A 15953-nucleotide genomic window follows, 5' to 3' on the forward strand; every position below is an offset into this window, starting at 1 on the left:
CAAAAAGAAGGTGAAGTATTATGTTTAGTAACACATAAAGTGAGCCGTTATTTTTATAAGTCTCCTGTACATCCCCTGAGCATTTTATTTTGTTTTATGGCATTATAGGTGACATTTTTCATATGCACCTCTATAGGTGCTGGGCTCCTGCCTTATCATGACTTTGGTTCCTTGATCCGGAAGTCTAGTCATTGGAGTATATATTGTCTGCCCATTAGACCAGTTCCCTAATGTCGTCCAGCCACCAGTAAGTTTGCGGTCTTTTTTTGATGTATAATACACGGCTTAAATCTGGGTTTAGCCCATATCTTATATATGGTCATTTTTTTTTTTTTAGGCTTGTCAATGCCCTTTTGATCCTTATCCCACATTGCCTCCAGCTTCTACATTTTGAGTTCTACCTATATGTGGGCACAATCTATGATCATTGTGAGTATGACTCCATATATTTGGCCTAAGCATTCGTTAATTAGTATATTTAGATTTACAACACAACTATACTATTTGCTGGTGGCTCTATGTGCTTCTTTTTATAGGACCCAGTTATATACTATCGAGTTCCCTGGTCTGTTGCCTGTGCTGTGCACTCAGGTCTCCTATGTCTGCCCCCCAGACTAGATATCACTGGCTGTCACGTTCCTATGTAAGCTTAATGATTGGTTTTGTCTATTATATGTATTTTTTACTTTGTTGCATATAATTGATTGTGTATATATTGCTTGTCCTCTCTATATTGTATATATAGTAATACTGCTCTCCCTTACACAGAAGTTACGGACCTGAAGAAGCCAGATATATAGGCGAAACGCGTTGACCGTTTTCTATTTCTCAGTCTTACTCTTTTTGAAATCAACATCCATGCTATAGGTGACATGTTATGCGTCATATGTAAGAAATAGGCAATGTACCACAACCCCCCCCCCCCCCCCCGTTGTGTTAGGGGGTTGTGTATTTCTTGTACTAAAAAATTATTTTTGTGATTATCCTATGTTAATAAACTGTGATATTTTATATGATAGTGTGGTCTCTCACTGTGCCTAAAATATCCGCTAATCTGGCTGTACAATTTTTGTCTAGCAATTTTTTTTCGTTACATTTTTAGAATGTGGAAGCTTTATACTATTTCCTTTATAGGAACCAGCCATGTGCAGAGTAACAGATTGTGAAATATTACATTACTTCCCTTACTGTTCCTCCCGCACGTTGCATTTCCCCCATACACGAAGAGTCATCCAGACATAGAGGAAGCACAGGGGAACACTGGACATAAAGCACCTACAATCTAAGATTTACAGATTTCATATATCCTGGACCCAAATAAAGGAATCTAGCAAATCAAAAGTGACCCAGAGGATTACAAGGAACAAAGAGATGCCGCAGTCCTCATGAAATAAATCCCTGTTGTATTCATTTATGTGTCTAAGTTTGTGAAGTCAGAAAATGGTCACCAAGCAACATTGCTTCGGCTCCAGTATTATTGTGCCAGGTAAGTGCCAACTGAGAAAAAACTACCAATGTCATGACACGGTTGTATGGGCCGGGGCATTCCAAAATGTATACCCATAGACTGGGGTCTGTAATGCTGGTTTTTGTTTTTCCGTAAAGTGAACCTGTCATGGGATAAATATGGGCATTGCCCAGTTGCTTGTCTAATGTTGATGAATGACTCAGCAGTCAGGCAGGCATAATGGGTGACATCTAAGTGAATCCTTCAGTCTTAATGGTTTATGAATGACGTGCGGCTTACCCCCCCCCCCCCCCATCAGGACCCTGGAGGAGAAAAAAATTGCATGTCTGAGAGGAAGGGGGAATTGGTGGAGAAGGAGAGACACAGCATACACAGGGACAGAGAGGATGCTAGAGTTGGGGAGTAAAAGGGGTTTTTGGTGAAGTAGAGAAGAATAATAGGGTGATGCTGGGGGCCAAGTGGTCACATTACAGGGGAGGTGATTTTGATGAGGGAGAGGAATGGTACAGGGGTGTCCTGGATGAGGAGAAGTTCACATCGGGAAGGGTGGAGGATTTTCTGGCATTTCATATTTTGCAATGGAATGGATGTTTTAAAATATACATTTCGCCCGGCTTAGAAGAAGCTGATTTGACTGATGGGAGTAGCAGCCTAAATAGATCTCTAAAAGCCATAGGAAGATGTCTTCTTACAAAATGACAGTTAAAGCAGGTATAGCTTGGTAAGTAGTGTCATATGTCTCCACAGTTTGATGATATAGCACCCTCCTAGGATGCTGGAGAAATCTAGTTCCTGCAAAAATAATAAGTGTTGTCGCTGCTAATCAAATATGTGTGTCAAATATCCAAACTTGTGATTGTGTCCGTGGTTCATTTATTTGTTTTTGCACGGATATAATCACACGTTTGGATTGTTGACACTTATATATTAGCAGCGCAGCACTTATTATTTTTGTAATCTTGGTTCAGCCCCCGGTCACATCAAGGACGATTTGGAAATCGTGCGATTTACAGTGAAGTTGCACGATTTCAAAATCGGGTGACCTGCCGATTTCCTTGCGATTCGCAAGATATCTGATACAGATGTCTATGCAAATCGCATTAAAAGTAGCGCATACCGGTAGCCGGGAAAATGGCAGCCGCGATAATCGCTGGCGCCATTTCCAAACATTCTTCCATATAAAGAGCAGCTACCAGACGTCCCTGTCTGTAAGCCAAGCACCCTATGATGATGTGCATCGCGTCAGAGGAGCTACAGTTTCTGGACGTCTGACCACCGCTGGTGGCCATCCTGAATTGTACATGGTCAGTGTTTTTATCTTCACCATTTTCTCATATATTGATCTGTTACTCCTTAAAGCAATAAACTCAGTGTCTTCGGTTAAAAAAAAAAAGGGTGTGTGCACAGCAGCCGCACAGGTATCGACAGGATTTACTGAGGTGGTGATCACAATCAAACTATATCATGCAGCCATATTAAATGGTACAAGTAAATGCCTGTTGGATTGAGTCCCCACTTGCAGAACCTGTTTAAAGGGACCCCAGACGGTGACATGCAATAAGGCTCTTGGAGTACCTACCCTAGATGAGATTGGATGGTGTATGACCCTGACCCTGTGTTAGATGACCACTACCAGATGAGACAGGATAATCTCATATGCGCATGTTTGACGCACTTCTGGTGAGTGCGCACTCTTTATACCTTATATCCACTGTGTGACACACCGGATTCCCGCCCCCACGCACTCCATTAGGATCTATTGGATCCCCACGTGGGCGTTTCAGTTATTTGGGACATTTACTCACTAAAATTCACTTTAGTGTGATCTACTATTTTGCACCTGACTATATTGCTACTATATTTTATGTTCATTTAACATGTTGTTTTAATTTGTTTAAGGCTGCACCTTTTATATTTGAATGACAATTGCCCCGTCATGCAACACTGTGCCCAAATAAAATTTTTATCATTTTTTTGAGACAAGTATAGCTTTCTTTCGGTGGTATCTAATCACCACTCGGGTTTTTATTTTTTGCTAAACAAACAGAAAAAAAGACCAAAAATGTTGGAAAAAAAATATTTCCCCTTAGTTTCTGTTTTAACATTTTTCAAACAGGTAATTTGTCTCCTTCACTGATGTGCGCTGATATGCAGCACTGATGGGCATTAATTGGCTGCACTGATGAGGCTGCAATCTTAGGCAGCACTGATGGGCACTGACAAGGAGGCACTGAAGAGGCTGCACTGATATGCGGCACCAATGGGCACTGATCAGTGGCACTGATTGGTGGTGCTGATAGACACTGACTGGCAGCACTGATGGACACTTTTAGGATTGCACTGATAGACAATGTTGGGGCTGCACTGATGTCCTCTTTCACAGTTGCTGGTTACCGGTTGTCAGCATGAGGAAAGTGCAACCAATAACCGGCAACAGTGTTTACATCATGATCAGCTGTGCCATTGGACACAACTGATCACGTCGTAAAGGACCGCTGTGATTGGCCCTTTATCATGATCTGTGATCAAGCTTCACCCCTGAACACCTCCCCAGAGTAGTACAGTGTTACTATGGTAACACTGTATTGCTGTGGCCACAGTATATAAGAAAATGTAAACAAAGAAAAAATGTAATAAAGAAAAAAAAATGTAAACATTTAAAACATTTTGTTTCTTTCTATTTATTTCAGGTAGTTAATTGTTCTTGCAAAGAACACTTATTGTTTTCTCACATATATATTCTTATTCTTATTATAGCCAATTTTACCACCCTAACTCCTCCCACAGTTTTTACACTACATAGACAAGTAATATACCGAAACGTACGGATTGTTCCCGATTGGTGTGCTATTACTTTGTGGAATGTTTCGCCAAATGGTTCACGAAATATCACAGTTTTTGTGGTGAAATTTGTCCCATAGGAATGAATGGCGCAACTAGAGTGGAAACTGACAAAGCTAGAGTGTGGAAGGAAAAATCAGAACATGATTTGTAAACTGCCATCACTCTGTCATTTTCAAGCCCACCTACACATATCTTATATCAAAACGTTCAGCTAATCCTGCTGTCACTAAAAATGTCCACGGCTAAGCCATAGTCCTGATAGTTTTCACAATATGACTATTTGTTTGCAACTCACCCCTCCCATTGACTTTCATTGAAACTTCACTCACAGCCACCTGAAATTTGAAGGGACATTTTTAAACTGCGACTGTGCCTTCATTTTTTTATATTTCAGAGACGTAATTTACATCAAAATGTAGGTCTGGCTCTTGTGATTCGAACAATATAAACCTTTTCACAGTAGCATTTATACTTTTAACACTACAAGTGTTTGAAGATGCCAATCGCCAGTGAAGTTTGCAAGTTGGAGCAGTGTGTTTAGAAAAGCCTGTCAGCTTCCTGTGACTGAGTTAGTTGCTATAGCAACCAAACATGACTCACAGGCAGCTGAGTCACCAGGCTGGACTGTGAGCTGCAAAATAAAAGTTGAAATGCATTTCTCACTATCAGGCTTGCCATGTGCACTGCTTACATTTCATCAATCATTTGGTTAGGGTTGGCTGCAAGAACACTTTACACAATTTCCCCAGAAATTGTACCTTTTCTAGTCTCACATATATATTCTTATTAAGTGTTCTTGCATAGCAGAAACACGTATTGTTATCTCACAAGTATATTCTTATTCTTATTATAGCCAAATCTGCCACGCTAACTCCTCCCACAGTTTTTACACTACAAAGACAAGTAATATATCAAAACGTGCGGATTGTTCCCGATCGGATTGCTATTACTTTGTGGAACGTTTCGCCGAATCGTTCAAGAAATATCGCGGTTTTTGTGGCAAAATTTTCCCATAGGAATGAATGGTGCATGTACAGTGGCAGCAGAGCACAGCTAGAGTGTGCAAAGGAAAAATCAGAACATGATTTGTAAACTGCCATCACTCTGTCATTTTCAAGCCCACCTACACATATCTTATATCAAAACGTTCAGCTAACCCTGCTGTCACTACAAATGTTCACGGCTAGGACATACTCCTGATAGTTTTCACAATATGTTTGGACAATACCATTTGTTTGGACCTCACCCCTCCCATTGACTTTCATTGAAACTCCACCTTAGACACAAGAAATTTTAAGGGACGTTTTTAAACTGCGACTGTGCCTTCATTTTTTATCTTTCAGAGACATACTATACATCAAAAGTTAGGTCTGTTTCTTGTGATTGTCACAATATAAACCTTTTCACGGTAGCATTTATACTTTTAAAACTACAAGCGTTTGAAGATGGCAATCGCCAGTGATGTTGGCAAGTTTGAGCAGTGTGTTTAGAACAGTGCTTCTCACACACCTGTGACTGACTGAGTCACAGGTGCACCAAAGGTCACTCAGGGGGCAGCTGAGTCACATTAGAGTGAGAAGTGAGAAAGCTGCAGTGTGGAAGGAAAAATCAGAACATGATTTGTAAACTGCCATCACTCTTTCATTTTCAAGCCCACCTACACATATCTTATATCAAAACGTTCAGCTAACCCTGCTGTCACTAAAAATGTTCACGGCTAGGACATACTCCTGATAGTTTTCAGAATATGACCATTTGTTTGCAACTCACCCCTCCCATTGACTTTCATTGAAAATCCACTCTAGACACCTGAAATTTTAAGGGACGTTTTTAAACTGCGACTGTGCCTTCATTTTTTATCTTTCAGAAACATACTATACATCAAAAGTTAGCCCTACTTCTTGTGATTATCACAATATAAGGCTCTTTGCTGTAGCATTTATACTTTTAAAACTACCAGTGTTTGAAGATGGCAATCGCCAGTGAAGTTGGCAAGTTTAAACAGCTTAGAACAGAGCTGCTGACATTCCTGACTGAGTGAGTTGCTATAGCAACCAAAGGTCACTCAAGAGTCAGATGAGTCACACAGGCTGGACTGTGAGATGCAAAATTCAAGCTGAAATGCATTTCTCCCTCTGTCAGGCTTGCAATGTGCACTGCTTACATTTCATCAATCATTTGGTTAGGGTTACTTGCAAGAACACTTTACACAATTTCCCCAGAAATTGTAGATTTTCTAGTTCTTATTATTATAGCCAATTTTACCACCCTAACTCCTCCCACAGTTTTTACACTACATAGACAAGTAATATACCGAAACGTACGGATTGTTCCCGATTGGTGTGCTATTACTTTGTGGAACGTTTCGCCAAATGGTTCACGAAATATCGCGGTTTTTGTGGTGAAATTTTCCCATAGGAATGAATGGAGCAACTAGAGTGAGACATGAGAAAGCTACAGTGTGGAAGGAAAAATCAGAACATGATTTGTAAACTGCCATCACTCTGTCATTTTCATGCCCACCTACACATATCTTATATCAAAACATTCAGCTATCCCTGCTGTCACTAAAAATGTCCACGGCTAAGCCATACTCCTGATAGTTTTCACAATATGACCATTTGTTTGCAACTCACCCCTCCCATTGACTTTCATTGAAACTTCACTCACAGCCACCTGAAATTTGAAGGGACATTTTTAAAGTGCAACTGTGCCTTCATTTTTAATATTTCAGAGACATCCTATACATCAAAATGTAGCTCTGGTTCTTGTGATTGTCATAATATTAAGCTCTTCGCTGTAGCATTTATACTTTTAAAACTACAAGTGTTTGAAGATGGCAATCGCCAGTAAAGTTGGCAAGTTGGAGCAGTGTGTTTAGAACAGCCCTTCTCACATTCCTGTGACTGAAAGACTGAGTTGATATAGCAACCAAACATGACTCACAGGCAGATGAGTCACCAAGTTGAAATGCATTTCTCAGTCTATCAGGCTTGCCATGTGCACTGCTTACATTTCATCAATCACTTATTTACGATTGGCTGCAAGAACACTTCACACAATTTCCCCAGAAATTGTAGATTTTCTAGTTATACTGTATAGTGCTGTCAATATACACAGTGCTTCACATATACATATTGTAAATTCACATCGGTCCCTAACCCTCAAGGAGTGTACAATCTAAGGTCCCTAACTTACATTCATACATACACATACTAGGGACAATTAACCTACCACCATGTCTTTGGAGTGTGGGAGGAAACCCACACAGGCACAGGGAAAACATGCAAACTCTAAGCAGGTTGTGTCATGGGTGGGATTTGAACCAACAACCCCAGTACTGCCAGGCAGAAGTGCTAAGCATTTAACCACTGTGCTTTTTTTCTTTTCCATACTGTCACCAGTCAATGTCCCTGATCTCCGCCACACCAGAAAAAAAAATACTTTGGACTGTCAACTTTCCTCAAAGGGGTCATTTGGTTGTTATTTGTACTATCCTGGCATTTCGGGGTCTCAGTACATCAGCAGTGATCGATTTTCAGAGTTTGTGGACTATGTAACTCTTCTACAGACTGAATATTACACACAGATTTGGGTTATGTTCACCAAAGAAATATAGCAGAATACATTTTGGCCTAAATTCATGAAGAAAGATTATTTATTTGCAAAATTTGATAACAGAAATGAAGAAAAACGTGTTTTTTTTCAACATTTTTTTTTAATTTAGCAAAAAATAAAAAAAAACAGTGCTGATTACCACTTGCCCTCCAGAGGATTTATCCCCTCCTGACCAGGCCATTTTCCGCGATACGGCTCTATGTGACTTTAACTGACAATTGTGTGGTCATGCAACGCTGTACATAGATAAAATGTATGTCCTTTTTTCCTACAAATAGAGCTTTCTTTTGCTGGTATTTGATCATCTGTGCGTTTTTAATTTTTTGTGCTATAAACAAAAAATGTCCAACAATTTTGAAAAGAAAACAATATTTTTGACTTTTTGCTATAAAACATATCCAGTAAAAAAAATTTAAAAATTACATTTCTTCATAAATTTAGGCCAAAATGTATTCTGCTACATGTCTTTGCTAAAAAAAAATCCTAATACATGTAAATTAATTGGTTTCCGTAAAAGTTATAGCATTTACAAATGGCGGTATAGATACTGGAATTTTTATTTTTTTTATACTAGTAATGGCAGTGATCAGAAACTTATAGCAGGACTGCGGCAGGAACTGACTGCCACTGACATCCGAATGACACTGATACAGTGATCAGTGCTAATAAAAAGCACTGACACTGTACTAATGGCACTGGGCAGGAAGAGGTTAACATCTGGGACAAAGGGTTAACTGTGTGCTGTTTAACATTATGTGCCGTGTGTGTTTTACTAGGGAGACATGCTGTGCAGAGAAATATACAGCAGCATGTGCTTGCTGGCAACAGAGAGACCTGTATTGTTTACACACAGATCTCTCCCCTGTCAGCTTTACATGTCAATCGTCGGTTGCCGGCGGGAAATCTCAGGTGACTGACATCCCTAGCCACCAATGGCGGCGCGGGTAGGACGGTGTACATGCTCCCAACCTGGAAATGCAAATCACATATATATATATATATATGTGATTTTGAGCAGCCCTGCTGCCCTGTAGCAGTAATTCTGCTATAGGGAGGCGTGAAAGCAGTTAATTACCACCAAAAGAAAGCTCTAGTTGTGTGAAAAATTTCATACAGTACAGTGTTGCATGACCGCACAATTGTAATTCAAAGTGTGACAGCGCTGAAAGCTGAAAATTGGCCTGGGCAGGAAGGGGGTGAATGTGTTCAGTATTGACGTGGGTGAACTTAAAGTAGTTCTAAAGGCTCAAGCTTTTTTACCTTCATGTACGACCTTCAAACGCAACCTGCATAGGTGTGAACCTGGACTAAAAAAATGCTTGAATCAAGGCTTTCAGGTGTTCCCATTGAAATCTTTGGGGGCAAAAACACTCAATTCTGCATGAAAACTAGTTCATGTACTTTTTACAGTGAGATGCATTCAGCTACAAGCAACAGGATTCCCCAATGTGAACAAGGACTACTGAATACAATGAGTGTTTGCTTGCTGAGCATTTCTTGAGCTTTGAGCTACAAGCTACAAAACCCTCAGGTGTGAATGGGGCTGATACATAGACCTCATGGATTGAACACTTTACACATTGTAAACAATTGATCCCTGATCTTCTTATCTGTCACTTTCTCTTGCAGTTCTCCTCGGTGTGTTGGTGGATGTGTCCAGTGGAATGATGAGTATTGAGGTGATCCCTCCGTATCCGGTCATCGGGAGATCTGTCACTCTGAGTGTTACTGGGATTACTGGGGAAATTAAGTCTCTTGTTTGGTATAAAGGACCCACCACAGACAGAGAATATCAAATCCTTACATATATCCCTGGTGATAATCCAATAATTCCTGGACCTCTGTTCATCCGTGATAGGATGACAACTTTCCCCAATGGATCTCTACAGATCTCCATCCTAAATATCTCTGATGAGGGAGATTACAGAGTGAGGATACAAGCAGATAAACGAAGTGATACCAATGTACACCTGAAAATCTATGGTGAGTAATCCATCAGAAGATTGACAGATTTATCCAGAATGGACTCGTGTTTTCATGTAATAGTTTCGGGGGTTATAGCAGACATCGCCTTATTCCAGCATCAGCTCCATCCCAGCTGTTCAGGATCTTCGGTGTACAGCCAATCAGAGACTGCCGGCGCCACAGCCAGTCCAATGCCAAGTGATTTTTTTTTTTTTAAAGGGCCAGTGCATGTGTTACTCAGCATTAAGGGTGAAACCCGAAAACATTAAAGAAAAAAAAAAGACAGGGGTTCTAGCACCCCCCTATTTAACCTAAAGTACCTCTTCAGCTCCAGCAATGTAGCCGTACGTCACTGGAGTTTGAGCCGTTATACCAGGATGACGCTTACAGCCACAGGCATCATCCCAGTACTATCTGTTAGAGCCAGCAGTCTGCTCTTTTGTAAAAGTGATCGTAGTGGTTAACTAGCCGCTCGATCGCTATTACAAGCAGCAGGAGGGGACATACGCCCAGCCCCCCCCCCCGCCTTCTGAGGCTCGGTCAGGCTCTCTTGTCCCTCCAGGAGACCCAAGCTACCAGCCGATTCATTCACTGGCTGGCCAGACGCCCAAACAAACAAATCGACTTTCATCAGGGTCTCCACTTTGGTAACCCAGAAGCAATGACCTGACGTCACTTCCGGATGTCAACAGCGCCATTTTAAAAAAAAACTAAAATCATGGAGCTTGGTGTTTTGAATGCTTTTAAAAAAAATTAAAGTGACTGTGTAAAAATAAAAACATTCAAATAAAATAAATAAATAGAACATTTTATGCACCTCCCCCCCCCCCCCCCCCCATCATTCCATGCTCAGGCGAATGCAAGCGTTGCTTCCGTGTCCGTATGTAAACAGCGACCGCATCACACATGTGAGATATCACTGCGAATGTCAGAGCAACAGCAATACTTCTAGCATCAGACCTCCTGTGTAACTCACAAATCTCCTTAGGTGACACTTTTACAGGTTACCAATTGTACTGCAGTTTGGCGCCATTCCAGTCTTAAAGCATGACATGTTACACATTTTTTGACCCGGCCTAACATCATCTTTTATATTCTACCAAACAATTGGGTATTATATTGTGTTTTTGAGCATTAAAATTCCATAGAGGTGTATTTGAAAAAAAAAATGCGTTTGAAAACTGTTGCGTAAATATCATGTGACATAAATAACCACCATTTTATTCACTAGGGTCTCTGCTGAAAATATATGTAATGTTTGGGGTTTCTAGGTAATTTTCTAGAAAAAAAATACAAATTTTTACAGGTAAATAAAAAGTGTTAAAATAGGTCTGGTGTTGGACTAAGAGCCCAGTCACACTGAATGCGAATTGCATGTGATTTTCATGCCATGTGACTTGCAAATCGCAGCCTATTGTCCACAATTAGAGCGGTCATAACAATACGATTTGGTCAGAACCGCACCGATTTCTAAAATAATACATGCAATACTTTTGGTGTGATTTGCATAGATATCTGTATCAGATGTCTTGATAATCGCACCTGAAATCAGCATGTCATCTGACTTTGAAATTGTGCGACTTCACTATAAGTCACACAATATCAAAGTAGGGTTTGATGTGACCGGGGGGGTTAAGATCGCATGCTTGTTTTTCATGTTTATTTTGCACCAAGTGCAGTTTTATATTTTTTGTTACAATTGTGTAGTTGAACCAGAAAGACCTTCCTGTAGTAGAACTGTTCCCATTTTTCTCCCCATACAGACATGGTTGGTAAACCTACAATCACAATTCCTTCCTCGCATCCCAAAGAAAATGTTTCAGTCACCCTCACCTGTACTTCTACTAATGCAGAGAGAATATTATGGAGCAGGTTCCCCTCAGGAGCCCCTCTCCCTTCTGGGGCCACTCTATATCAAGATAACAGGACTGTCTCCTTCTCCAGGATTCACCGTTCGGACTCCGGAGGTTATAGATGCCAGGCTAGTAACCCTGTCAGTACGGAGAACAGTGATCCCGTCACAATGACCGTGGCCTGTAAGTAGCCGGGACTGTCATGCTAACAGGAAAATACAAAGTATCCTGCCTGTAATCAAGCTTAGTATAGGGGAATGCTGAGCCAGAAACCTGTTTTTCCTGCTATTCATGGCTCTGTTTGGGAGATTTACCCTCACTTGTGTCCCTGTTATCGATCCCCCCACCACCACCACCACCACCCTATATGTCTGTTGAAACCACTATCAGCAGGACAGGAATTGAAGACAAATATCCCCAAGGCTCCATTCACACTTGTGCGACTAGTCATGCGACTTAGAACACATAAAATTGCATGAGAAGTTGCAGCCCATGTATTTCACTGGAAGTTGTTCGGATGTATGTGACTTAAAATCACAGCGAATTTAAAAAGGTTCCTGCACTACTTTGATGCGACTTGAGTGCTATAGACTGCAATGTAAACTCTCAAAAGTCACATCTTAATGTTATCAATGCAACAGTTGTGCAAAAGTCAAAGCCAAAGTCACATCCGAGTTGCACCCATCCAAAGCTACATCAAAGTGGAAATTGCACACGTGTGAATGGATCCTGAAGCCTCAGACATGAACTGACCAAGTGACAAGCAGGCAGACCACTCCACTCCTAAACAAAGTTGAGCTTCATACAACCCAAAAATGTTTTTTTAAATATAATGCTTTGTAGCCAAAGAATAGTCAAAGGTTGGAGGGGTCCAGTAGGTCCACCCACTACAGGAGGGGGCGGAGACAAGACCAGTCACCCTGCACAAGGTGTAGTGACCAGTCTTTATTATACAGATTCCTGTACAGAGGCATAATACAGGAGGTGCTTTATGCTAGATTTCTGCACAGTTCTGGTAGAGATTTAACAGAATGGTTAGTCGGCCAAAAGATCAGAAAGAGAGTAACTGTAAAGTGCAATTTACTAAACAGGGGCGAAGTTAGGCAGCTTTTACACTGAGGCTGCTCAACAGAATAAAATATAAAATCATAGAATAGAAAGTCATAGAAAAGAAGAATAGAATAAACTATAAAATGCTAAAATAGAATAGAATAAAGTAGAATAGAAAAAATAGAAGAATAGAAAAAATAGAATAGATTTTATTAGAATAGAATGACTATAGCCATCTTTCAGAATTCAAATTTCAGAAGTCGGCTATGTTCGTTCTATTTTTTTCTATTCTTTTGTATTTTTTATTCTCTTTTGTTCTATTCTTTATTCTATGCAATAAAGCAGCCTAAGTCATCCTCTTTTCCTCTTTTATACCTTACTGTACTCACTGCATTAAGTTTCCATTTCGAATTTGAATTCTTATCATTTCGAATCGATTTGAAAATAACCAACATACAAAAATAATCTGAATATAGGAAAACAACTGCAAAAATGAAACATTGCAACATAACAAATTTGATGAAACATTACATTATTAACTTATCAAACAGATCCGGAACGCAACAAAACAATTTTTACAGTTGTGCACATCTCTAGTGCACGTTTAACACCTCCCCTCCCCATTGAATTACATTGAAAATGCATCAAAACTGCATCAAAATGCTTCCATCAAAAGCCAGTCCACCCAGTAAAACTGGAAATTTGTCCTGTTTATTGTGATCCCAGGGAGTGAAATTACAGGGAGTGAAATCACAGAGAGTGAAATCACAGGGAGTGAAATCACAGGGAGTGAAATCACAGGGAGTGAAATCACAGGGAGCGAAATCACAGGGAGCAAAATCACAGGGAGTGAAATCACAGGGAGCAATATCACAGAGAATGTTATCACAGGGAGCGAAATCACAGGGAGCAATATCACCAAGAGTAAAATCACAGGGAGTGAAATCACAGGGAGTGAAATCACTGAGAGCGAAAGCACAGGGAGTGAAAGAAAATCCAAAATTTAGGGTTGTCACCAGAATGGTAATAGAGAGGAAATCTTTCAAATATCTTGGTATCACTTAGTCAATTACTTTTTTTTTTCTCTTTAGCAATTTTATTCTGACGTTGAATTATTTGTTATTGCAGATGGTCCAGAAAACGTGAAAGTAAAATCCACGTCACTTTCAAATTACGTCATTTTATTAGAATGTTCTGCTGATTCTGTCCCACCAGCCACCTACCATTGGAGACTAAATGGGACAGATATAAAACAACAGCAGAGCCAGCTTCAGGTAGCTCAAGAGAAGACTGAGAATGAGGGGACTTACACATGTGTGGCCAGGAACTCAGTGACGCAGCTTACTGCCATGTACTCTATATATGTGAATGTAACATTTGGTAGGTATAAGAATCATCTGCCATCAGAGCAGAATTCCATCACTAAGGCTCGGTTCACATTAGTGCGACTCTAAAGTCCAGGGCGACTTTGGTGTGCAAATTTTGATAAGTTTGATGCACTTTTTACTCTCTCTGGCACTCAAGTCACATCAAAGTATTGATGTAGTGAAGTTAATTCAGGAACCTTTGTTGTTGAGTCTTTAAGTCACATTGATTGGAAAGAGTGCCATTGAAATTAATGGGCTGAGACTTGTCATGCGACTTTATGTATCCAAAGTCACATGACCAGTTGCACAAGTGTGAATTGAGCATTGAACCTGTAAGTACAAAACATTGGTGTCTCTCAATATCTTTTTAATTTAGAAGTTTATTTTGTATATCTGGTCCTAACCTAGCTTTAAGTCTCCGGTCACACCGCTGCAATTTTAAATCGCATGATTTGTGTGCAATTTCAGTGCAATTTCAGGTGCGATTTCTGAAGACTATTACTAATTGTGAAGATTTCCAATGACTTCTTAAAATTTGCAGTGCGATTTCCATTATATTCTATTCTATGAATGTGAAGTCGCAACAAAACTATAGAAAAAGTAATGCAAGAACTACATGTTAAGACACCGACATTCATTAGATGCGATTTCAGGTGCAATTTCAATTTGTAAATCGCACCGGCACTAAAGTGAATCTAAAACTAAAACAATATCTTTTTATTTGGAACGAGTGGTAAAGCTTCACAACATCAGTCTGGGTTATGTTGCTGGCTGTGTCCCCTGTTGCAGAGATTCGCTCTCTATTTGATCTGGTGACCATTGTCAATGGAAGTGGAAGGAAGCGGTAAAACCAAAATCTGAGTTGCCGCCAGAACAGGAATAGAGGGGAAATCTTCTAATGGTGACACCTATTCTGGGGACCTCACTGTGGAGAGATTCTCTCTCACTTCCTGTTGTGGCTACGGGACAAATAGTGAAAGGAAATCTCCAGCTTTTGGGAAATTAAAAAAAAACCTGACAGGGGGTTAATCACCACTAGCCTACCGGGCACTTTCACCCCCTTCCTGCCCAGGCCAATTTTCAGCTTTCAACACTGTTGCACATTGAATGACAATTGTGTGGTCATGCAACACTGTACCCATATGCATTGTTTTGCATTTTTATCACACACAACTTTCTTTTGGTGGTATTTAATCGCCACTGGGTGTTTTTATTTTTTGCACCATTAAAAAAAAGAGCAAAAAATTTGAAAAACTAAAGTTTTTCTTTGTTTCTCTTATAAAATTTTGCAAACAAGTAATTTTTCTCCTTCACTGATGTGCATTGATGAGGCTGCACTGATAGGCAACACTGCTGGGAACTGATAGACTGCACTGATGAGGCGGCTCTGGTGGGCATTGATGAGGAGGCACTGATAGGCGGCATTGATGGGTGGTGCTGACTGACGGCATTACTGGGCACTGATGAAAGGCACTGCTGGGCAGTGGTGGGTGGCACTACTGGGTGGCACTGCTGTGCACTGATCATCAGTACCCTGATGATCGGTGCAGATGTCCTCTGTGTCATTTGCCAGTTATCAGCAGTACTTTCCTCATGCTGGGACAGAGTGAGGAAAGTGCTGCCAATAACCAGCAACTGTATTTACATTGTGATCTTCTGTGTTATTGGACACAGCTGATCACGTGGTAAAAGGCACTGACACTGTACTAATGGCACTGGGCAGGAAGGGGTTAACATCTGGGGGCGATCAAAGGGTTAATTGTGTGCTGTTTAACATTATGTGCCATG

General features: G+C 40.4%; 1 protein-coding gene across 1 annotated transcript; it reads left to right on the forward strand.

Moving 5' to 3' along the window:
- The first annotated feature begins 1150 nt into the window (after positions 1–1150).
- LOC149443902 (cell adhesion molecule CEACAM10-like) lies at positions 1151–10158 on the forward strand. Its single transcript, XM_089655143.1, has 2 exons — positions 1151–1486; positions 9560–10158. Exons 1-2 carry the CDS (start codon positions 1441–1443, stop codon positions 9919–9921), a joined length of 408 nt encoding a protein of 135 aa, XP_089511269.1. The 5' UTR covers positions 1151–1440; the 3' UTR covers positions 9922–10158.
- Positions 10159–15953: the final 5795 nt, after the last annotated feature.

This window comes from Staurois parvus, unplaced genomic scaffold, assembly GCF_062004578.1.
Source record: "Staurois parvus isolate SC_StPar_1 unplaced genomic scaffold, SC_StPar_1.0 ptg000827l, whole genome shotgun sequence".
In the NCBI taxonomy this organism is placed as follows: Eukaryota; Metazoa; Chordata; class Amphibia; order Anura; family Ranidae; genus Staurois; species Staurois parvus.

Bases quoted from the DNA above. Each gene is read 5' to 3' on its own strand.
- LOC149443902 (XM_089655143.1), top strand. From the start codon at position 1,441: ATGGTCACCAAGCAACATTGCTTCGGCTCCAGTATTATTGTGCCAG. The intron at 1,487-9,559 runs GTAAGTGCCAAC...TTTCTCTTGCAG, and splicing joins CTCCAGTATTATTGTGCCAG to TTCTCCTCGGTGTGTTGGTG.